The sequence below is a fragment of the Thamnophis sirtalis genome, unplaced genomic scaffold (genome assembly GCF_051295495.1).
Source record: "Thamnophis sirtalis isolate CommonGarterSnake01/CBP01778 unplaced genomic scaffold, rThaSir2_p1.2 scaffold_2, whole genome shotgun sequence".
In the NCBI taxonomy this organism is placed as follows: Eukaryota; Metazoa; Chordata; class Lepidosauria; order Squamata; family Natricidae; genus Thamnophis; species Thamnophis sirtalis.
The window spans coordinates 52,442,599-52,466,759 of NW_028261382.1; the positions used below are offsets into that span (position 1 = coordinate 52,442,599).

Here is a 24,161-nt window from a genome sequence, read left to right on the forward strand (position 1 = left end):
TGTAGGGCTGGAAGGGACCTTAGAGCTCTTCTAGTCCACTCCCCACCCTGCATCCTGCCCAAGCTCATAGAATCTAGGGCTGGAAGGGCCCTTGGAGGTCTTCTAGTCCACCCCCTGCTCAAAGTCTTGGAAACATAGAATTGCAGGGATGGAAGGGACCGAGGTCTTCTAGTCTATCCCTCTTTTCAAGGACATAGAATTGTAGGGATGGAAGGGACCTTGGAGGTCTTCTAGTCCATCCTTCTGCCCTTGAAGATCTTCTAGTCTATCCCTCTTTTCAAGGACATAGAATTGTAGGGATAGAAGGGACCTTGGAGGTCTTCTAGTCCATCCCTCTGCCCTTGGAGGTCTTCTAGTCTATCCCCCTGCTCAAGGACATAGAAACAGAATTGTAGGGATGGAAGGGACCTTGGAGATCTTCTAGTCCATCCTTCTGCCCTTGGAGGTCTTCTAGTCTATCCCCCTGTTCAAGCTCATAGAAACATAGAATTGTAGGGATGGAAGGGACCTTGGAGGTCTTCTAGCCCACCCTTCTGCCCTTGAAGGTCTTCTAGTCCATCCCCCTGCAAGCTCATAGAAACATAGAATTGTAGGGATGGAAGGGACCTTGGAGGTCTTCTAGCCCACCCTTCTGCCCTTCCAGACTGGGTGAAAGGATCCCCCAATCTGGGGACTTCCCAGGCCAGTCCCCAGATGGGCCTTCCTTGCAACTTTGATTTTTGAGAATATACCGTGAGGAATCTATTTCTGAATCTTACAACGGAAGAGCCAAAATGTGAGCTACAAAAGGAAAAGAGAGACTGGTCCGGATTAGAAAGCCCACTCCCCCCTCTTCCCCGCCCCACCTGTTATTCAGTGTCATCATTCTTGGGAATTTAAAAGGAACGGGCCGAAGACTGCCCTGTAAGGAGAATTCCTAGATTTTTTTTATAAAAGCAAGCTAGTTTTGCTCGATTTATTTCGAAATCAAATTTATGGAGCCTCCGTTTCACAAGAAGTGACTCTGATGGACACTTCAATCCCTTCTTCTAATTCTGCTCTTAATTCCAGGGGGGGGGGAAATAATCCACCTCTGGGATGATCCTAGATGAAGACACTCAAATATGGAGTGGGACCACATTTGGCCGGGCTCTCGGTGGTCAAATTGACAGAGTGGTCTGCTTTTTCAGGCTCACAAAAGTATTTTAAGGAATCCTCCAACCCAGGGCAGTCGAGACGCAGCCTTTCCTTCCCAAGAAACAGCTCAAGAGGACAAGATAATCGGAGGACACGTGTAAGAGTGTAGAACGTGAAGAGGAATCGGGATGAGCTTGACTCGTCTGTGACGGGGCTGTTAGTAGCGTGTCGGTTAATCTCCGGAGCGAGTAGTAGAAAGGGGTAGTTTGTTAAAACGCAAGAGCAAGGTTTAAGAAAGACCTCCCCATGAAGATGGGTTTTTTTTGGGGGTGGGTGGGTAAGGGAGTTCTGGAGACAGCGAAAGAAGAGATAAGCAATTGCTCCATTTGGATCCCGTTCTCCTCGCTCTCCAGAATACCTTCGTAGACGTCAAGATCTGGAATCAGACGGACGTTCTCCGTTTCCCCGCGGAGGGTGCTCTCAAACCTTCGTCCTAATAGATTCGGGGGACTTTTGGCCTTGAGCCCCCCAGTCCTCTGGGGGAAGGGCTGGATGTGGGGTTTGTGGGGCAGTGCTAGGAGGGCCAGGAGGCTAAACCCTCTAGAGTGGTTGAGGTGGTGTTTTTTCTCTAAAAAGAATCACATTTTCGAAAGAGAGAGAGAGAGAGACGGAGAGACGACAACACAAAAATAAAACACACGCTTTCGTTAAAACACACGGGGAACCATGCCAAATATATATATATATAGAGATTTTTGACCTCCTAATAACGCATTGGGGGTGTAGAATGCGTTCAACTGCGTGGCACGACAAAACCGCGCTCGACTAAAGCGCGCCCGATTAAAGCGCGTCGCTGACATCATCAACAGGGCGACAACAGCCAGCGCGGAGAAAGAAGGGTGCTTTAAATAGCGCTTTGAAAGCAAGCCGATTCAACTTAAGGTAAGGGTTAGGTTTAGGGTTAGCTTTAGGGTTAGGTTTAGGGTTAGGGTTAGGTTAAGGGTTAGGGTTAGGTTTAGGGTTAGGTTAAGGGTTAGGGTTAGGGTTAGGTTTAGGGTTAGGTTAAGAGTTAGGATTAGGTTAAGGGTTAGGTTTAGGGTTAGGTTTAGGGTTAGGTTTAGGGGTTAATTTTAGGTTTAGCGTTTACAGCGTGCTTCTGTCTCCGCGCTGTTGTCGCCCTGTGATGACGTCAGCTACGCGGTTTCGTCGAGCGCGCTTTAGTCGAACGCGGTTTTGTGGTGGAACCGTTCAACTGTATATTGGATGAGTTGAAAGTTTCAACCTCGGAGTTGGGAATTGGGAATCTTGGTTTTAGTTGGCGGTAACAGGACAGGAAGTTGAAAAGGGATGCAACTTTTGAAAGTTACAGCTCCTTAACAAGGGTTGAGCTTTGTTCTTTGAGGTTTTCAGGAATTATGGGAGTGTTAAGAAATCAAGAGTTGAAAAACTCTCAAGGCCAACGGTGCAGCGAGCTGGAAATGACACCGTCAGGCCTGCAGCCATCTTTTCTTTTGGGTCTTTACCCTGCCACACTTTCTATTATTCTACTATGCCTTTTCTATGATGGGAAAATGGGATTGTATGGAGTTAGATGCTATGTAGCCATAACAACATTCTTTCTAGAAAGCCAAGGTCATCCTTTGTCTCTGCACCTGGCCGGAACTGGATGGGTGGAAGCTGCCAGCGTGGCAGTGGAAGATGGGATCATGGGATGGACTTGTGGGTGTGGGGGGCAACATTTTGAACTTTCAGCTGTATCTGTCCGCCCCGTGCCAACTCAGTGAAGCGGTTGACGTGATGTGCCAGTGCCTCGAGGCTGTTAGGGACTGGATGGGGCTTAACAAGCTTGTACTCAATCCAGATATGACCGAGTGGCTGGTGTGTTTCCCTCCTACTAATTGGCCAAGTGTTCCATCTCTCAGGCTGAGTCCCCTTCGGGGGAAAAGAGCGGCATATAAATACAATAAACTGAAACTGAACTGAACTGAAACTGAAACTTTCAACCGGGTGGGGAAAACCGGGAAGATTTCGGATTCGTGTTTCCCCCAATGTGCCAACATGTCTCTCTTCATAAATTGGAACTTTGAGCAATACTTGACTCTGATTTACTTTCGGACGCTATTTGGAACGCTGACAGACACGCTCTGAACTTGGGAACAAAAATGTACATTTTCACTTCTTATTTATGGCGATATGGCTGTGTTTTTTTCAATCTTGGCAACTGTTAAGAGGTCTGGAGCTCCCAGAGTTGAACCAAACACATCTTAAGAGTCAACAAGCTTGAGTACAAAGTTCTAAGGCGTTTGGTTTCTTGACCGCGAGGGACACGGCATCCATTTTTGGGTGCTAACCACTCCTCTGCCCTCTCTTTTCTTTTGCAATCGCTTGAAAAGCTCCGTATTTATCCCCAGGCTGGAAGAACTTCGGAGGAAGAGGAGCAGAAGGCATCAGCTGATCTTCGCAGGTGGTTGAAGGATCTAAGCGCAGGGCGGGCTCATTCCCGTGGGGGTGGGGTGGGGAAACACTTACTGTTGGCTATGTTGGAAGCCGTGTAACTGTCTGTCATTCCGGACACCTGGCTGACAGTGCTCACTTCACTGGCTCTTCGGAAGGCCCTGAACTGGGGGGCGGAAACAGGAGCAGACGGGGAGGTGTTTTCCACCACCAAGACGCCACCATGAGACTGAACAACATCTGCTACAGGGACGAAAACCGGGGAGAACGAGAATATTAAACCCAACCACACACAAACGCACAAAAAAACAGCCAGGATGCCATAAATACGTCAAGAAATTGTTTTGAAACAGAAAGAAAAAAAGCAGGCACGCATAGAAAATTAGGCGGGATGCCACCACGGTGGACCTCCGATCAAAGCTCTCGGAACCACAGAAGAAGCTTTTGGTAGGGAAGCACCAAGGGAGAGGGGGGAAATAGGTGGGCACAACGGCGAAAGCCTCAAACCAGGATCTCCACAGCCATGGAAACCAACAGAAGAGAAGCCGAAAGAATCTTCCTTAGAAGGAAACAGAAACATCTAAGAATTCCTGGGAGGACTCACACAAAACAGGCAGAGTTTGTGGAGAGCAGAGTTTCTCAACTTTGGGGGCCTTAAGATGTGTGGACTTCAACTCCCAGAATTTGAAGAGATGAAGTCCCCCATATCTTAAGGCTGCCAGGCAGATTGGGAAATTCTGGGAGTTGAAGTCCACACATCTTAAGATCGTCATGTTGGTGAGGGAATTCTGGGAGTTGAAGTTCACATGTCTTAAGTCTGTCATGTTGGTGAGGGAATTCTGGGAGTTAAAGTCCACATATCTTAAGATCGTCATGCTAGTGAGGGAATTCTGGGAGTTGAAGTCCACACATCTTAAGGTTGTCATGTTGGTGAGGGAATTCTGGGAGTTGAAGTCCACACATCTTAAGGTCGTCATGCTGGTGAGGGAATTCTGGGAGTTAAAGTCCACATATCTTAAGATCGTCATGCTAGTGAGGGAATTCTGGGAGTTGAAGTCCACACATCTTAAGATCGTCATGTTGGTGAGGGAATTCTGGGAGTTAAAGTCCACATATCTTAAGATCGTCATGCTAGTGAGGGAATTCTGGGAGTTGAAGTCCACACATCTTAAGGTTGTCATGTTGGTGAGGGAATTCTGGGAGTTGAAGTCCACACATCTTAAGGTCGTCATGCTGGTGAGGGAATTCTGGGAGTTGAAGTCCACACATCTTAAGGTTGTCATGCTGGTGAGGGAATTCTGGGAGTTAAAGTCCACATATCTTAAGATCGTCATGCTAGTGAGGGAATTCTGGGAGTTGAAGTTCACATGTCTTAAGTCTGTCATGTTGGTGAGGGAATTCTGGGAGTTAAAGTCCACATATCTTAAGATCGTCATGCTAGTGAGGGAATTCTGGGAGTTGAAGTCCACACATCTTAAGGTCGTCATGCTGGTGAGGGAATTCTGGGAGTTGAAGTCCACACATCTTAAGGTCGTCATGCTGGTGAGGGAATTCTGGGAGTTGAAGTCCACACATCTTAAGGTCGTCATGCTGGTGAGGGAATTCTGGGAGTTGAAGTCCACACATCTTAAGGTCGTCATGCTGGTGAGGGAATTCTGGGAGTTGAAGTCCACACATCTTAAGGTTGTCATGCTGGTGAGGGAATTCTGGGAGTTGAAGTCCACACATCTTAAGGTCGTCATGCTGGTGAGGGAATTCTGGGAGTTGAAGTCCACACATCTTAAGGTCGTCATGCTGGTGAGGGAATTCTGGGAGTTGAAGTCCACACATCTTAAGGTCGTCATGTTGGTGAGGGAATTCTGGGAGTTGAAGTCCACACATCTTAAGGTCGTCATGCTGGTGAGGGAATTCTGGGAGTTGAAGTCCACACATCTTAAGGTCGTCATGCTGGTGAGGGAATTCTGGGAGTTGAAGTCCACACATCTTAAGGTCGTCATGCTGGTGAGGGAATTCTGGGAGTTAAAGTCCACATATCTTAAGATCGTCATGCTAGTGAGGGAATTCTGGGAGTTGAAGTCCACACATCTTAAGGTCGTCATGTTGGTGAGGGAATTCTGGGAGTTGAAGTCCACACATCTTAAGGTCGTCATGTTGGGAATTCTGGGAGTTGAAGTCCACACATCTTAAGATCATCATGTTGGTGAGGGAATTCTGGGAGTTGAAGTCCACATGTCTTAAAGTCATCATGCTGGTGAGGGAATTCTGGGAGTTGAAGTCCACACATCTTAAGGTTGTCATGTTGGGAATTCTGGGAGTTGAAGTCCACACATCTTGTCATGTTGGTGAAGGAATTCTGGGAGTTGAAGTCCACACATCTTGTCATGCTGGTGAGGGAATTCTGGGAACTGCGTCCATACATTTTAAGGTTGATAGGCTGTCTGGGGAATCCTGGGAGTTGAAGTCCATGCATCTTCAAGTTGCCAAAGTTGAGAAACTCTGCTCTAGAGGGGCTTCACAAGTTGGTTCCAAATCTGAATGGGAAGGAGGCATTTCTGATCCTTCCTGAAGCCCCTCGTTGGGGATGAACAAGAGAGAGAGGGGGAGGGAGAGAGAGAGAGAGAGAGAGAGCACAAGGCAACCCAAATAAACCCTAAAACTCAAAACAAGCCATCCACAAGCTCACAGATATGCCATGCAGGAGAGCTGTTGCGATGGAAGAAGAGCTGCGAGCAGGACGGGGAAAGAGGGGAGTCGTGAAAGCTTTCCCAAAGGAACAAGAAACGTTCTCAATTCCAGCCCTTGGCTAAAAAAATAAATAAAAAATAAGTAGATTTGGAGCCAACCCCTGCTAAAAAATAGGGTGCAAGTGTGGCTTTTCCTGGCCACATCAACCAAACTGAATGAAATAACTCCACTTGATCTTTCTTTGACCTCTGGAGAAGGTGGCACTCCGTTCCTAGAACTTATAATCCCATGCTCACCAACATTATCCAGCTGAGTTACATCCCATTGAAACACTACCAAAAGTTGACTTCTAGCATGGCTGTGGCTTCTCCCTGAAGCCTGGCACCTTTCAGATGCCCTGGGCTACTGTCACCTCAACCAACACAGCCAAAATGTTAGGCTCCTGATGGGGGAATGGTAGCTCAGCACATCTGGAGGAGCCCAGCTTGAGAACAATGGTTGAAATGACATGGGAAACCTATCAGGCCTGCAGCCCTCTTTTTTTTGGGGGGGGGGTCTTTGGCCTTCCAAACTTTCTATTATTCTTCTAGGCCTTTTCTATTGTGGGAAAATGGGAGGGGGGAATTGTAGGGAGTTAGATGATAGGTAGCCATAATGACATTCTTCCTAGGAAGCCAAGGTCATCCTTTGTCTCTGCACCTGACAGGAACTGGGTGGGTGGAACTGCCAAGCATGGCAGTGGGAGATTGGATCATGGGATGGGCTTGTGGGTGTGGGGGCAAGATCTTGAACTTTTAATTAGGTGGGAAAACCAGGAAGCTTTCAGATTTGGGTTTTCCCAGATGTGCCAACGTGACACTCTTAATAAATTGGAACTTTGAGGAATCCTTTGCCTTGGACTCTGATTTAATTTTGGATGCTATTTGGAACCCTGACAAAACCTTCATTTTTAGAGGAAGATGGTAAAAGATGGATAATGATTTGGGAGGTCTACATCTCCCGCAACGCCAAGAGTTCCTTCTCCACCTTCTCAAACGTTTGCAAATTCTTGGTGACTTTAACCCAGCAGGAGATGCCCAAGCGCCCACTCTTCATTTTTCCTTCCCTCCCCTACCCTCGCTTCCTTTTTTCCCGTCCATCTCTCCTGCTTTCTCCAGCACAGCTGGAACGCTCTCCGCGCGCGTCTATCTTCTAAAGAAGGCTGGAAAAGCTTTCAGGATGGGAGGTCCAAGCAATTAGCCACCACTCCGGAAAAACACCCTGCGAGACCAAACGAGGGAAGGTTCAGAACACACACACTCAGCAAATCCAGAATTTTTATTGGAAACGTCTTGCCAGTTCAAGGTGGGGACGGGGATACTGGTTTCCATGAAGTTGTCCTGGTTCTGAAGAGCAACGGTAAAGTTGCTTTCAACGAGGAGGGCAGGATTGTTCTGGACCGTTTCCACTAGAACAGACGGGGAAGAGAACAAAGAGGGGCACCAAGGAAATAAATAAACTAAAAAAAACCAAGAAGACAACGAGATGTGTGGCCCACACAAACACTGGAACAAGACACTTACAACCAACGTCCAAACCATCTTCTATCAGACTTTTGATGCTGGAAACAAAGCTTCGGGGTAGACCACGGCGAGCCCTGAGCAGTTATGAAAGGTTGGTGGCCTAAAAGCCAAGAGGCAACTGCAGAAAAGCAGATGGTGGGCCATAACCACCTGTGGTGGCGAGGTTCACATCCAGACTTGGAAGTCCAGTGGAGAAAACAATGTGGAGGAGTTGTTATTATTATTATTTTTTTAGGAACAGGGGAAGTCTGGATGGAATCAAGTTCCATCCGTCTTTGTCCACCTTACTTGTTCTCCCCGTGGAAGTCAATCCACCGTTTATATCTCTTCAGTGGTGATCCATCATCCAAAACATAGGACCTCTCCTAAATCACATTGTCCTGGACCCAAAAGCAGAAGTGGGGGAAGGGCAGCTCATGGTCACATGGGCCCGGGGGCATCAAACCAGGATTCAGGATTATGAAGAAGGCTTCCTTTTGTGGTGGGTACATTTTTTAAATGAAGGTAGGGATATCTCGGTTGAGTTCCCACCCATCAATCCACGTTTTGCTGAAGTCCAAGATATGAACATTTCAGTTGAATTCCCACCCATCCAAGAGTGGGGTGCTACGGGTTCGCCCAGGTTCGCGAGAATCTCAAAATCCCACCCTTGGCTGGCCGCGCCCACCACAACCCTCCCGGGAGCCTCCATGCTGTCCGTTTTCGATGCGAGATAAGTGCAGGGCGTGCACGGAAGCTCAGGGAGGGGGGAAAAACAGCCTCCCGGAAGGCCTCTGGAACCCAAGGGAAGCAAAAATGCCGTCGTCCCCTCGAACGTGGTGCGAGAGGCCGACTAGGCCATGCCCACCCAGCAACCGAGCAGAGAACCCGTCGGTGAAATTTTTGAAGCCCACCGCTGCTCCTATCTTTCAGAGGTTGGACCTAATTATCAGGTTAGATCTTAAAGGAGTCTCGAGCAGACAGCAAGTGGATTTTAGCTAAGAGCAAAGATTTTAAAATCTATCTCCTGGAGCTTCCCTGGGGAGAAAGCTAACTTCCCTCCCATCCCTGTTCATCAAGACAGCTGTATTTGCTTGTTAGCCCAAGATTCAATATTTGCTCACCACTGTGCTGGAGAATCATTTCAAAAGCAACTCCCACAGAGCTTCCCCTTGGGACAGAAAGCTTGACAGCAATTAATTCCTGACGGCTGACTCAGAATAGCGTGTCCTTCCCATGAAAGAAAGGATCTGTGACAGCTGGAGACACGGGTGACTCTACGAGGATTAAAACCCTAGGAAAAACGCCACTGCTTGCGTCCCTCAGAAACTGGGCCTGGCGTTATCTCGTCAACCAAAGAGTCTTCGCTCGGCCAATTCGGCTGATTGTCTCCAAATCTCCAACTTCACCGGGGACTTAAGGAAATCTGGAAATCACCGCTTCCCCAGGCCAGAAGGCGACACGTGGACCTCAAGATTCCTGAGGAACATCTTGACCGTGTCTCAACTTCTCCTCGTTGGCAAGAGACACTTCAGGGATTTAAAGCAGGGGCCGCTCACCCCGTCGCCTGCCCGCTTAATAAGATAGAAACATGGGGGGTAGGGGTGGGGATGAACTTACCCAGAAGGGCTGAATTGCCATCCCCAAGAGGAAATCGCTGGTAACGTGGGATGTTGAAGGGAGGTAAAATGTGGAAATTCTTCTCTAGAAGAGGCTCCAAGCGAGAGGCCGAAGGATCAGCCGGATGGAAGAGGTTGTAGACCTGTTGGCAGGCTGGTCTCAACTGGAAGACTAAGCCATGGAGAGAAGAGAAAGAGTTGGCCAAGAGGGCAGGATACTGAAACCATAATCCACGGCTCTGCTATCTCGTGGGCAACTCTTTTCATGGGCTCGAAAGTTCTTCCAGATACTACCATATTTTTCGGAGTATAAGATGCACTTCTCCCCCACTAAAAGAGGGTGAAAATTTGGGTGCATCTTATACACCGAATGTAGCCCCTCCCACCCTTTGGCCTCTGCCTCCCAGCAATTTGCCTCCTTGCAGCAAACAGCAAGCAGCCTGTTTCAGTTTCAGCTTCAGCACAGCCTGATTAGCACAAGCAACTGATTGTCGGTGGGATCTGCCTCCATCCTTGCCATAGCCTATTGCCGCTTCCATGGGCCCCATTTTCGGCATCCCATTTTACCCTGTTTTTGGTCTCTGTGCACCCCATTTTCCACCCATTTTGATCCCTTCTACCCGGAACCGGTGGAAAACGGAGCGCATGGGGACCAAAAATGGGGTGCGCAGAGGCTGAAAACGGGATACGGAGGCGAAAAATGGGGCACGCGGAGGCGGCAATAGATTATGGCAACCCCTGCACCCTGAAACAGCTGATTGTGAGGCGGCCTGACAATCAGCTGCTTGTGCTAATCAGGCTATGCAGAAAATGAAACTGAAACTAAACCGGGTGTTTGCTGTTTACTGCAAGGAGGCAAGTTGCAGTAAATTAAACTCTTAAAAGATGCTGAGATTTGGCCTCGGGACTAATTCCAGCATTGGCATCTCTCCTCGTAAAACCTGTGAAAAGGAAGTGGTGGCTTCAACCTTCCCCCACCCGGGAACCTACTGTCAAGAGTTGGTATGATGGTTTTTCGTAAGGCGAGGACCAGCCCCAGCGGACAGCCAAAGAGGAAGAAGTCGGTGATCTCAAACTCAAACTTTCCAAGATTCCCACCGTCCAATTGAGTGGAGCTACTGGATCGCCGCGATCCCGGAAAGTTCTTCAGAGCACTAGAATGTAAACTAGAGACGAGGGAGAAAAGAAGGAACGTCAGGAACAAAAGTATGTCAGGATGCCTCCTTGCAACAAACAGCAAACAGACGATATACACTGTTTGTAGTGTTACATTTCAGACTATATTTGCCCAGATGCTGTTAAAATTGATTTAAAACTCACACCAAACGACGTGTTCTTATCCACTCTCTCTCTAGGCTTCCGCAGTTTCAACAGCCTTGTGGCTGATCTGGAAATCACTGGCAAAGAGGGGGTTCTGGGTCCCCAGAGACCTTGCGAACGTCGCTGGGACCATTGGATTTCCCTCTACCTTTCACTGTCTCTTCGGGACAGCTTAGGTCCAAAAAGAACCGTCCAAATGACCCGGTTAGATGGTCCCTTTCAGGAGCTGCCTGAAAGTCCGTCTTCTCACTGCTAAGCCCCGCCTTCTTCCGTTTGTTAAGCTACCTAGAACAATAATAAAGCAGTCTTATTTTTTAAAGACTGCTTTATTATTGTTCTAAATAGCTTAACAAAGTCTAATAATTTGAACATTCTAGTTTATAGTTATTGACTTGCCTCCTTGCAGCAAACAACAAACAGCCTGATTAGCACAAGGAAAAAAAAATCTGTCTCTGCCTCCCAGCAATTTGCCGCTGCAGCAAAGAGCAAGTTTCACTTTCAATTTCAGCAGGGGCTTCCCGATCATCAGCTGTTTCAGGCTGCAGGGACGGCTATAGCCTATCGCAGCCTCCGCAAGCCCCATTTTCCCGTGAGCTGACAAATGCCCGCCCGACAACAGCGCGGCGACAAAACCACAGCGATAAAACCGCGACGTTGACAGCGCGCCCACAAAGGCACGCCGACAAAAGAGCGCCGACAGAAGCGTGATAAGGATTAAGGGTTAGGGTTAGGTTCAGGGTTAGGTTCAGGGTTAGGTTCAGGGTTAGGGTTAGGTTTAGGGTTAGGTTTAGGGTTAGGTTCAGGGTTAGGTTCAGGGTTAGGTTCAGGGTTAGGTTCAGGGTTAGGTTTAGGTTTAGGGTTAGGGTTAGGGTTAGGTTTAGGGTTAGGTTTAGGGTTAGGTTCAGGGTTAGGTTCAGGGTTAGGGTTAGGTTTAGGGTTAGGTTTAGGGTTAGGTTTAGGGTTAGGTTCAGGGTTAGGTTCAGGGTTAGGTTTAGGGTTAGGTTCAGGGTTAGGTTCAGGGTTAGGGTTAGGGTTAGGGTTAGGTTTAGGGTTAGGTTCATGGTTAGGTTCAGGGTTAGGTTCAGGGTTAGGTTTAGGGTTAGGTTCAGGGTTAGGTTCAGGGTTTGGGTTAGGGTTAGGGTTAGGTTCAGGGTTAGGTTCAGGGTTAGGTTCAGGGTTAGGTTCAGGGTTAGGGTTAGGGTTAGGGTTAGGGTTAGGTTCAGGGTTAGGTTTAGGGTTAGGTTTAGGGTTAGGTTTAGAGCGTACTTTTGTCGGCGTGCTGTTGTCGGTGCGCTTCTGCGCTCATTCGTCGGCGCAATTTCAAACTCGCGGTTTTCTCACCGCGGTTTCGTCGGCGCGCTTTTGTCGAGCGCGCATTTGTCGGTGACCCCCATTTTCACCATTGGCTGCAAGGTCGTCAATTGCTGGGAAGCAGAGGCCAAAGGGTGTGGGACAGTGGATGGGGGGGGGGGGGCTACATTCAGTGGCTAAGATGCACCTAAATTTCCACCCTCTTTTTTGGGGGGGAAGGTGCGTCTTATATTCCGAAAAATACGGTATATCCATCATGCTTCGGTTGACGAGACATGCGCTTTTCCCGCAGGGAATACCAGGGAAATGTCTATGAGAACCACAGGCAGTCTTCAATAACTACAATTTCCACCATCCAGCATTCTTTGCCGGGTGATCTATAAGGCTGGGGAGGCCATGAATCACCAGGAGGGACTTTCAAAGCGAAGAAGCGAGCTTTAATTTTCCTTTCTCTCCTCCCGTGAGGCTGGAGGACGTCAACAGCCCTCCATGTTATTTAGGGCAAGGAGTAAAACAATACCTGCTGAATCCAATAAATCCTCCGGATGACACCGAGAGAATCTCCCTACCTACCGACGGGAAAACACGCTAAATAAAATTGACGGCGGACTGGCTGACCAAACAGGTCTCCTCATCACCTTGGGGCAATCTCCCAAGTCCGCGGGCAGCTCGTTTCAAGCGGGGAGTGGAGGGTCCATCGATCAAGTTTGGAGGACCCCAAGGAAACCCACAGAGCTGGCTCGGCGATTGGAGCCAGTCCCTCCCTTATCTCAACGTGGCCTGCGTCCTCACAGGGTTGATCTTGCTGGGATAATATTAGGGGAGGGGGGCTGCCCCCTCCCCCACAAGAAAACCGTGAGGTCTGTGGTGCTCTCTGGTTTTACTGGTTCCCTGGCAGACATCCTAGCGCTGATGATGTTCCCTAGATGGGTCGTGAAAGGTCGGAAAGAAAAATGCCAAGCTCAGAGAGCACCAAGGACCCCACAGTCAACTTCCTCTTCCTCTTTCTTCCTCCTCCCTCCTCCTCCTCTTTCTCCTCCTCCTCCTCCTCCTCCTCCTCTTCCTCTCTGCAATCTCCACTCTCTTTTAGCACTGATGATGTTCCCTAGTGGGGTCATGAGATGCCTGCAAGAAAACAAGCAAACTCAGAGAGCACCAAGGACCCCACAGTCCTCTTCCTCCTCTCTGCAATCTCCACTTCCTTCTAGCACTGATGATGTTACTTAGTTGGGTCATGAGACGTCGGCAAGAAAACTACCAAGCTCAGAGAGCACCAAAGACCCACAGTCCTCCTTCACTTCCTTTTTCCTGCTCCTCTCCTCCTCCCTTCTTCTCCTCTTTCTCCTCCTCCTCCTCCTCTCTGCAATCTCCACTCCCTTCTAGCACTGATGATGTTCCCTAGTTGGGTCATGAGACGTTGGCAAGAAAACCACCCAGCTCAGAGAGCACCAAGGACGCCACAATCCTCCTCCTCTTCCCTTCTTCTCCTCTTTCTCCTCCTCCTCCTCCCTGCAATCTCCACTTCCTTCTAGTACTGATGATGTTCCCTAGTTGGGTGATGAAATATCTGCAAGAAAACCACCCAGCTCAGAGATCACCAAGGATGCCATCCTCCTCCTCCTCCTCCTCCTCCTCCTCCTCCCTTCTTCTCCTCTTTCTCCTCCTCCACCTCACTGCGATCTTCACTCCCTTCTAGCACTGATGATGTTACTTAGTTGAGTGATAAAATATCTGCAAGAAAACCATCCAGCTCAGAGATCACCAAGGACGCCACAATCCTCCTCCTCCTCCTCCTCCTCCTCCTCCTCCTCCTCCTCCTCCTCCTCCTCTTCCCTTCTTCTCCTCTTTCTCCTCCTCCCTCCTCTCTGCAATCTCCACTCCCTTCTAGCACTGATGACGTTCCCTAGTTGGGTCATGAGACGCCTGCAAGAAAACCACCCAGCTCGGAGAGCACCCAGGACCCCCTCAGTCCAACCCCAAGCTACAAACCCTCTCTTCTGTTGCTACTCCAAGAGGGAAAACAAAATGGCGCCCGCCCCGAGCAAACTCTCCCGTCTCCGCAAAAGCTACCTGGATAGGAACGCCTGGTGCTGCTTCAGGGTGTCCAGCTCGAAGGTGGACGAATCGCTCCTTTTCCGCAGCAGCTGCTGCTTCGTGGGCTCCTCCTCGTTGCTTCGCGGAAGGTCCGCCGTGCTCCGGCTGAGGTACTGGCTGCCTTCCAGCCCGCAGCTTTCCGAGCAGTAGCTGTTGTTGACCAGGATGCCGGGAGACAGGAGGTCCGTGTCCTGGAATGGGAAGGACACAGGCCAGGTCATCAGACTCCCCAGAAAGGTTTAGGTTTATTAGATTTATATGCCGCCCTTCTCCCAAGGACTCAGGGCGGCATACAACATTAATAGCAATAGCAGTTAGACTTATACACCGCTTCATAGGGCTTTCAGCCCTCTCTAAGCGGTTTACAGAGTCAGCATATTGCCCCCAAACAACAATCCGGGTCCTCATTTTACCCACCTCGGAAGGATGGAAGGCTGAGTCAACCCTGAGCCTAGTGGGATTTGAACAGCCGAACTGCTGAACTGCAGTCAGCTGAAGTAGCCTGCAGTGCTGCATTTAACCACTGCGCCACCTCGGATAGATAGATAGAACTAATAGAACTAATGATAGATAGATAGATAGATAGATAGATAGATAGATAGATAGATAGATAGAGATAGATAGATAGATAGATAGATAGATAGATAGATAGATAGATAGATAGATAGATAGATATAGGGAGAGAGAGAGATGTACTGTAGATAGATAAATAGAGCTAATGAGAGATATAGATATAGCTAATGATAGGTAGATAGAACTATTGATAGATAAAATTAATGATAGATGATAGATAGATGATAGATAGATAGATAGATAGATAGATAGATGATAGATAGATAGATAGATAGATAGATAGATAGATAGATAGATAGATAGATAGATAGCAATAGCAATAGCAATAGCAATAGCAGTTAGACTTATATACCGCTTCATAGGGCTTTCAGCCCTCTCTAAGCGGTTTTACAGAGTCAGCATATTGCCCCCAACAACAATCCGGGTCCTCATTTTACCCACCTCGGAAGGATGGAAGGCTGAGTCAACCCTGAGCCGGTGAGATTTGAACAGCCGAACTGCAGAACTGCAGTCAGCTGAAGTAGCCTGCAGTGCTGCATTTAACCACTGCGCCACCTCGGCTCTTTATTAAAAGAAACACATAATACAAACGTTTTAAAAAAATTTAAATAGAATATCCCAAACCCAATTAAAATTGACAGTGACATTTTTTTTTTTTTAAAAAAAATTCAAATTAAAATTAACAGTAATCAATCATTTATTTTATTTTGTTCAGGCCAGGCTGGCTTTCTGGAAAAGCCAACTTTTTAGGGCACATCGGAAGGACCGGAGGTCGGGCATTATGCAAAGTTCCGGGGGCAGCTCATTCCGGAGGGAAGGCGCTCCCCACGGAGAAGGCTCTCCCCCTGGGGGTCTCTAGCCGACACTGTCTGGCCGACGGCACCCTGAGGAGGCCGACTCTGTGGGATCGCACTGGACGGTGGGAGGCTACCGGTGGCAGTAGGTGGTCTCGCAGGTACCCTGGGCCTAAGCCATGGAGCGCTTTAAAGGTCATAATTAGTACCTTGAATCGCACCCGGAAGACAACCGGCAACCAGTGCAGGCCGCCTAAAAGGGGTGTAACATGGGGGCACCTAGGTGCCCCCATGATAACCCGCGCAGCTGCATTCTGGACCAATTGAAGCCTCCGGGCAGTCTTCAAGGGCAGCCCCATGTAGAGAGCGAGAAAGGACGAGGGCGTGAGTGACTGTGCACAGAGCATCCCGATCCAGGAAGGGGCGCAACTGACGTATCAGGCGAACCTGGTCAAAGGCCCCCCCTGGTCACGGCTGTCAGGTGTTCTTCTAAACTAAGCCGCGTGTCCAGGAGGACAGAGGGCAGAAGGGCTCATGGAGGTCATAATTCAGCAGCCATGTTCACGTCGGCCCTGGGATCCCCCACTGGAGTTCTGAGGATCCCGGATTCTGCGCCAACCTGGTTCGATTTCCTTTCCGTCCAAAACCAGCTCGAGAGATTGACTTGCTTACCTGCACGCTGATGACGCTCCCCCGCCGGCTACTGTTCTGACTCTCTAGTATGGTCTGGTTGCTGGAACAAAGTGCATCAAAGGCCAGGATCCCCCCCACGCAGTCCCCGATCAGGCACACCTGAGGGAAACAAAACCCCCACCCGGTTACTTTTTGAGGGACACCAACTCAAGTTCCCAACCGAAAGCAGAGAATGAGTTGTGGCCCACCAGCGGAGCTGGCAGCAGAGTCAGACAGTGGGGAGGGTTGGGGAGGAACCTGGGCCAGTCCTGGAGTCTGGGGAAGGCTCGGAGGAGGGCTCTGTGTCGGAGGCAGAGAGGGGGCCAGGGACGTATGACAGTTATCAGCTGCCTTCGGAGTCAGACCTCAGTGAGGCAGAAGAACAGCTGGAGCCTCTTCCCAGTGTGTGCATGCGTAGAGTTGCCGGATGAAGGGAAGAGCTAAAGAACAGGGGTCGACTTGGGAGTCAGGCCACAGGTGGATGGTGAATGGCCCCTCCCAGAGGGAATAAAAGAGGAGCGACAGGGGAGTGGAGTTTGCAGGAGACCATTAGTTCGCTTCATTGGTTTGTGAGTCTCCGAGACTCCTTGCCAAGTTCTCCAGAGATCGGCCTGGCAGCTCTCCAAGCCAGATAAGGTCTGTGACCGTAAATCCTCCCTTGAAAGACTTTGCTGGATGCGAAGGAGCAGAATTCACGGCAAATTAATAGCAGTAGTAATAAAAGGTTTTTTTTTTTTTTTGTCGGGACAAGGAGTCTGCTTCAGGCTCTCGGGAAACCTTGGTCAGAACAGGGGGAAAGCAAGAAGCCACAACCGCAATTTAATCCAAGTTGACCTCCCTGATCCGAGAGCCAATGCCAAAGACTATTTCAAGGGCAATCCAGATCCTGGCGGATTCAATCTCCTTTCAATAACCGGGATTTATTTAAGAAGTCGGCGGACTTAGTACTGAGGATGGAGGTCAACCGCTGCTCACCTGGCCGTTGAAGGAGGCACCTTCCTGGGACTTGATGAAGTCGCTGTACACCTGGTTGGCTCTCAGGATGACGGTGGCCACCGCCTCTTGGTACTGCGTGGAGGAGGTGGCGAGGAGGGGAAGCGCGGCGAGCGGGATGTGGTCCTGGCTACTGCAGAGGCAGCCTTCGTCATAGCTGTATGGACTGAGGCTACAGAGAGGAGGAGGAGGAGGAGGAATGTCAATCAAAGCTCTTCTAGGAAAAGCAGGGAAATAGGGAAGAAAATAACTATGTATGTATGTATGTATGTATGTATGTATGTATGTATGTATGTATTTATTTATTTAGTGTCACAATCTCTGGAATGCCCAAATATGGGAAGAGGCATACTGTGGCTTAGTGGTTAACACAACTGCTTATAGCAATAGCAATAGCAGTAGACTTGTATACCGCTTCATAGGGCTTTCAGCCCTCTCTAAGCGGTTTACAGAGAGTCAGCATATTGCCCCCAACAATCTGGGTCCTCATTTTACCCACCTCGGAAGGATGGAAGGCTGAGTCAACCCTGAGCCGGTGAGATTTGAACCGCTGAACTGCTGATCTAGCAGTAGCCTGCAGTGCTGCATTTTAACCACTGCGCCACCTTGGCTTAATATGTAATACAGCCCAGGTTCGAATCCCAGTAAGGGTATGGCTAGCTGATGATAGCTAAATAGCTTGAAATAGATCTATACTAGTCTCCCTTTATTTATTCATCAGCACAAATACAACACAAATGTAACAAAGGCAACAGTAAAAATATTGGGTTTCTGTCGTGATGGACTCTTGTGACAAGCCGATGAACAGAGAATGGAAGCAGTGAACTTCCTCCCATATTTGGGCACACCAGGGGTTGTGACTTTAAATATATATACCTTTCTCTCTGGCTCAGCTGATAGCGGAGGAGAGCCTGTGGCTTAGTGGTTAACACATCTGCCTAATATGTAATACAGCCCAGGTTCGAATCCCAGTAAGGGTATGGCTAGCTGATGAGAGCTAAATAGCTTGAAATAGATCTATACTAGTCTCCCTTTATTTATTTATCAGCACAATTGCAACACACACACACACACACACACATATACACATATATATGTGTGTGTCTATATGTATGTGTATATGTATATGTATATGTATATATTCAAAAGTAAGATACAAAGGAGAAAAACAAGCATAATCAGGATAGATTTGAGAAGGGAAGGGAACAAGAAATGATATCCAATGATAATTAAAAATTGGTATATATATGTAGCGACTATTTAGAATATTTTGTTGAAAAATGAAGGAATAAGATTTCTGTTTGAAGGTATGAGGGACAAGGATAACAATGAACTATCAGCATACCTGATAGTTGATTGGTGGAATTATGTATAATGGAAAATAGTGATATATAAATATAAATGGTTGGTAAAAAAAAATCTTTTCTTTCACATGGGGATTATATAAAGGTATACTGTTACCAAATAGATAATCAAGAATGTAAGGGAACTATGATTTATTGGGGGAAAAAATAATACTAATCGTAATTGAACATATGCTGTACAATGAAAGTGAGGTATTTAGTTATACTAGATGGAAAATCTGTGATGGTAAATGTTATTCGAGAATATGGATGTTAAAACACCTGTAACCAAACGACAGGCTGTATGTGATGATGCTGTTTTTATTGTTGTCTGTATGTGTTGTCTGTGTAATAAAAAAAAAAAAAAGAAATGATATCCAACTGTTTTTTGCGTCTGCGGAAATACCACCCCCAAGAAAATAAAAATTAAGAACTGGAAGAGACACCTACAACAATAGAAAAAGAGAGGTATAATTACAGACTGTACAGTTATAGAGACTAATATGATTTTGAACCTTACAACGGCAGCAAGACTGTTGGTGGCGCAGTACTGGAAGAAGGAAGAATTGCCTACTATTCAAGAAAGGACAGTAAAAGTAACAAACATAGCAGAGATGGCTAAAATATCAGCATATCTTAAGGACCATTCAGATGAGAAATACAAGCTGGAAGATGGATTGATTATATTCAGAATAAATATGGGACTAAGAAACTCCAGATAGCTTATGAGTGAATGAGCAAGGAAGGATACAACTTGTTTAACGTTATCCTTACAAAAGGGGAGTTAAAATACAAGTGAGGGATGATGCTGAAGTCTGTTTATTTTAGAATATGGTTGTTAATGTTTATACCCTATATTTGCTCTGGGGGGTTGGGGGAGAAGGTTGGGGGGGGAGCTGGGTTTTTTGGGGGGGTGTACATTTGTAAAACTTTTTAAAAAACTTTTAATAAAAAAACAATAGAAAAAGAAAGGAGGAAAGGAGAGGAAGAGGAGGGAAGAAAGGAAGACAGAGGTGAGGAGAGGAAGATGGGAGAAGGAGAGAGGGTAAAAGGGGAAGAGTAGGAGTAGGAGAAAGGTAAGGGAAGAAGGAAGGGAAGGAGAGGAGGATGGAAGGGAGAGAAAGAGAAGGAGAGAGGGGAGGAAGGGGAAGAGTAGGAATAGGAGAAAGATAAGGGAAGAAGGAAGGGGAAGGAGAGGAGGATGGAAGGGAGAGAAAGAGAAGGAGAGAGGGGAGGAAGGGGAAGAGAGAAGTAGGAGAAAGGTAAGGGAAGAAGGAAGGGGAAGGAAAGGAGGATAGAAGGGAGAGAAAGAGAAGGAGAGAAGGGAGAAAGGGGAAGAGTAGGAATAGGAGAAAGATAAGGGAAGAAGGAAGGGAAGGAGAGGAGGATAGAAGGGAGAGAAAGAGAAGGAGAGAGGAGGAAGGGGAAGAGGAAGAGTAGGAATAGGAGAAAGATAAGGGAAGAAGGAAGGGAAGGAGAGGAGGATGGAAGGGAGAGAAAGAGAAGGAGAGAGGGGAGGAAGGGAAATAGAGGAGTAGGAGAAAGGTAAGGGAAGAAGGAAGGGGAAGGAGGAGGATGGAAGGGAGAGAAAGAGAAGGAGAGAGGGGAGGAAGGGGAAGAGGAAGAGTAGGAATAGGAGAAAGATAAGGGAAAAAGGAAGGGAAGGAGAAGAGGATGGAAGGGAGAGAAAGAGAAGAGAGGGGAGGAATGGGAAGAGTAGGAATAGGAGAAAGATAAGGGAAGAAGGAAGGGGAAGGAGAGGAGGAGGATGGAAGGGAGAGAAAGAGAAGGAGAGAGGGTAGGAAGGGGAAGAGGAAGAGAGGAGCAGCAGAGAGGCAAAAGAAGAAGGGAAGGGAAAGGAGAGAGGAAGGAAGAAAGTAGAGAAGGGAGGGAGGGAGAAAAGAAAGAACCTATAATAATAGAAAAAGAAAGGAGGAGAGGAGGAGAGGAGAGCAGAGGAAGAGGAGGGAAGGAAGATAGAGGTGAGGAGAGGAAGATGGAAGGGAGTAGGAGAGAGGGCAGGAAGGGGAAGAGAAAGAGAGGAGTAGGGGAGAGGTAAGGGAAGAAGGAAGGGAGAGAAAGAGAAGGAGAGAGGGGAGGAAGAGGGAAGGAGAGGAGGATGGAAGGGAGAGAAAGAGAAGGAGAGAGTGTAGCTGGCAGAGGAATTCTGGGAGTTGAAGTGAACCCCGTGTAGCTGGCGGAGGAATTCTGGGAGTTGAAATCCACCCCCTGTAGCTGGTGGAGGAATTCTGGGAGTTGAAGTCCATCCCGTGTAGCTGGTGGAGGAATTCTGGGAGTTGAAGTCCACTGCTCTTAAAGTCGCCAAAGTCGGAGCCCTCTGCTACTAGACAACAACACAACCTGCCCAGAATTTTGGGTGCCAGGTGGCATACGAAGGCTTGCAAATAAACCGGCCTCTGAGCTACCCTTTCCCTCCCAATAACGCATTCCTTATCTAGGGGGAATTTCCGAACGCAGAATGCAGAGATCCGGGGCTTTGGCTAGGACTCAGGCCTGCAAAGAGAAGACCTTCGCCAGCCTCCGCACCCCGGGAAGGGAAACCAGTGGCTTTTATAAATGGGTTGGAATCTAAACACGGACTGGAAGAAGCCCTGGCAGGAGAGCAGGAGACTCGCTCCGTGCGTTGATAAATGAGTTAAGAAATAAATGGGCTCGGAGGGAGGATGGCTCCGGGCTGTGGCCGGGTGAGTCATTGTGGCGTTGGGAAGTAAGGATCCTTCTGAAATGGGGGGGGATTGATGGGGTGTGTCTGTAGATGGAGGGAAGAAGGGAGGAAGGATGGACAAATAAGACAGGATGAAAAAGGAGAGAGAAAGGAGGGAGAGAGAGAAGGAAGGAAGGAGAAAAAGGAAGGAATAAAGGACAAATGAGAAAGAAGGGAGGGAAGCAGGAAAAAAGAGAGAAAGGAGGGAGGGGAGAAGGACAAATGAGAGAGAAGGAAGGGAAGGAGGGAAAGGGAAGGAGGGACGAATGAGAAAGAAGGGAGGGAAGCAGGAAAAAAGAGAGAAAGGAGGGAGGGAAGAAGGAAGGACAAATGAGAGAAGGAAGGAAAGGGAAGGAGGGACGAAGGAGGGACAAAAAAGAGAGAAGAAAGAGACATTTCTCTATCTCTGGATATTTTTAAGAAGAGGCTGGACCACCATCTGTTTTAAGAAAGATTTACTTGGGTTTGGCTGCCTCTTGCAAATTTCCAATTGGGAAGGAAGGAAGGGAGGGAGGGAGGGAGGAAGGAAGGAAGGAAGGAAGGAAGGGAGGGAGGGAGGGAGGAAGGAAGGGAGGGATGGAGGGAGGGAGAAGAGGCAAATTTCCAATTGGGAAGGAAGGAAGGGAGGAAGGGAGGGAGGGAGGGAGGGAGGGAGAAGAGGCAAATTTCCAATTGGGAAGGAAGGAAGGGAGGGAGGAAGGGAGGAAGGAAGGAAGGGAGGGAGGGAGGGAGGAAGGGAGGGAGGGAGGGAGGGAGAAGAGGCAAATTTCCAATTGGGAAGGAAGGAAGGGAGGAAGGGAGGGAGGGAGGGAGGGAGGGAGAAGAGGCAAATTTCCAATTGGGAAGGAAGGAAGGGAGGGTGGGAGGGAGGAAGGAAGGAAGGAAGGGAGGGAGGGAGGGAGGAAGGAAGGGAGGGATGGAGGGAGGGAGAAGAGGCAAATTTCCAATTGGGAAGGAAGGAAGGGAGGAAGGGAGGGAGGGAGGGAGGGAGGGAGAAGAGGCAAATTTCCAATTGGGAAGGAAGGAAGGGAGGGAGGAAGGGAGGAAGGAAGGAAGGGAGGGAGGGAGGGAGGGAGGAAGGGAGGGAGGGAGGGAGGGAGAAGAGGCAAATTTCCAATTGGGAAGGAAGGAAGGGAGGGAGGGAGGGAGGGAGGGAGGGAGAAGAGGCAAATTTCCAATTGGGAAGGAAGGAAGGGAGGGAGGAAGGGAGGAAGGAAGGAAGGGAGGGAGGGAGGGAGGAAGGGAGGGAGGGAGGGAGGGAGAAGAGGCAAATTTCCAATTGGGAAGGAAGGAAGGGAGGAAGGGAGGGAGGGAGGGAGGGAGGGAGGGAGAAGAGGCAAATTTCCAATTGGGAAGGAAGGAAGGGAGGGTGGGAGGGAGGAAGGAAGGAAGGAAGGGAGGGAGGGAGGGAGGAAGGAAGGGAGGGATGGAGGGAGGGAGAAGAGGCAAATTTCCAATTGGGAAGGAAGGAAGGGAGGAAGGGAGGGAGGGAGGGAGGGAGGGAGAAGAGGCAAATTTCCAATTGGGAAGGAAGGAAGGGAGGGAGGAAGGGAGGAAGGAAGGAAGGGAGGGAGGGAGGGAGGAAGGGAGGGAGGGAGGGAGGGAGAAGAGGCAAATTTCCAATTGGGAAGGAAGGAAGGGAGGGAGGGAGGGAGGGAGGGAGGGAGAAGAGGCAAATTTCCAATTGGGAAGGAAGGAAGGGAGGGAGGAAGGGAGGAAGGAAGGAAGGGAGGGAGGGAGGGAGGAAGGGAGGGATGGAGGGAGGGAGAAGAGGCAAATTTCCAATTGGGAAGGAAGGGAGGGAGGGAGGGAGGAAGGGAGGAAGGAAGGAAGGTAGGAAGGAAGGAAGGAAGGAAGGTAGGTAGGAAGGAAGGAAGGAAGGAAGGAAGGAAGGAAAGAAGGAAGGAAGGAAGGTAGGTAGGAAGGTAGGTAGGTAGGTAGGTAGGTAGGTAGGAAGGAAGGAAGGAAGGAAGGAAGGAAGGAAGGAAGGAAGGAAGGAAAGGAGGGAGAGAGAAGGCAGATACATGGCTGGATGAAGATAGCTTAATGGTGGTGAAGACTCAGTTATGCCCCATCAGGGCTTAAGGAAGTCTCCTTCCCAGTCCCATACACGTAGCCCTCAAAAACAAAGCCAGATTTGAGGTCCACAGCTGGCGCTTAAATTCACTGAGCAATAAAACAAACCAGTGACTGGGTTTGACACCAAGGCCCTTTTGGGGAAACAGCCTCAACCCTTCCCTGAACCCCATCCATCCCAAAACCAGGCCCCCCACTCACTTGGAGACCAGAGAAAACGCTTCCGAGCAGATGGCCGGACAAGGGACCAGTTTGATGGCGATCCGGCCAAGGGTGGCCGGATAATGGACCCGGATGACCGTCTCGAAGGCGGTGGCGATGGTGTTGACGTCCCCTTGCTTGGAACTCTGCTCCCCGCTTCCCGTATCCAGGATGTTGCCCCCGTGGAGGACCAAAAGGAGGACATGGATGTCGCTGGGCTGGGCCAGCGGAGGGACGGCTTCATCCTGGAAAGGTGAGAGCGAAGGAGACCAGATTCAGATCAAGTGGATTCTCAAGGAACCTGTTGGAGAAGCAGGAAGGGTTTTTGGGGGGGGGGGTTGGTCCAATCAACCGGAAGCCCAGAGGATCATGGGAAGAGCTTTAGAGCTCCCGCAGCCTTAAGAAAGTTCAAAACATTCTTAAAGATCCATCTCATCCTTTTTTTTTTTTTGAACTATTACCATTTGGCAGCCGGTACAGAGCAATTAAAACAAAGCCAAATAGGCTGAAAAACAGCTTCTGTCCCAGCAGTAACCATATGGAATTCTACAATATAGTGCAATGTTGTGGTCCAGCAGGTGCCGTTGGAGCTGCCACCAGACTCCAACAGCGAGGGGCCCTCTGAGTCGGCTCTGGAGGATGTG

At 48.8% G+C, this 24,161-nt stretch overlaps 1 protein-coding gene across 1 annotated transcript in view; it reads right to left on the minus strand.

Annotated features, from left to right (window-relative positions):
• Nucleotides 1-24,161, minus strand: part of PITPNM2 (phosphatidylinositol transfer protein membrane associated 2) — a 154,115-nt gene that overhangs the window by 17,251 nt on the left and 112,703 nt on the right. Inside the window, 9 exon segments of the mRNA XM_087705541.1 lie at nt 1,535-1,744; nt 3,646-3,813; nt 7,553-7,702; nt 9,417-9,587; nt 10,406-10,581; nt 14,117-14,331; nt 16,180-16,299; nt 17,155-17,344; nt 23,518-23,762. Of these exon segments, the coding sequence (XP_087561667.1) occupies nt 1,535-1,744; nt 3,646-3,813; nt 7,553-7,702; nt 9,417-9,587; nt 10,406-10,581; nt 14,117-14,331; nt 16,180-16,299; nt 17,155-17,344; nt 23,518-23,762 (1,645 nt within the window).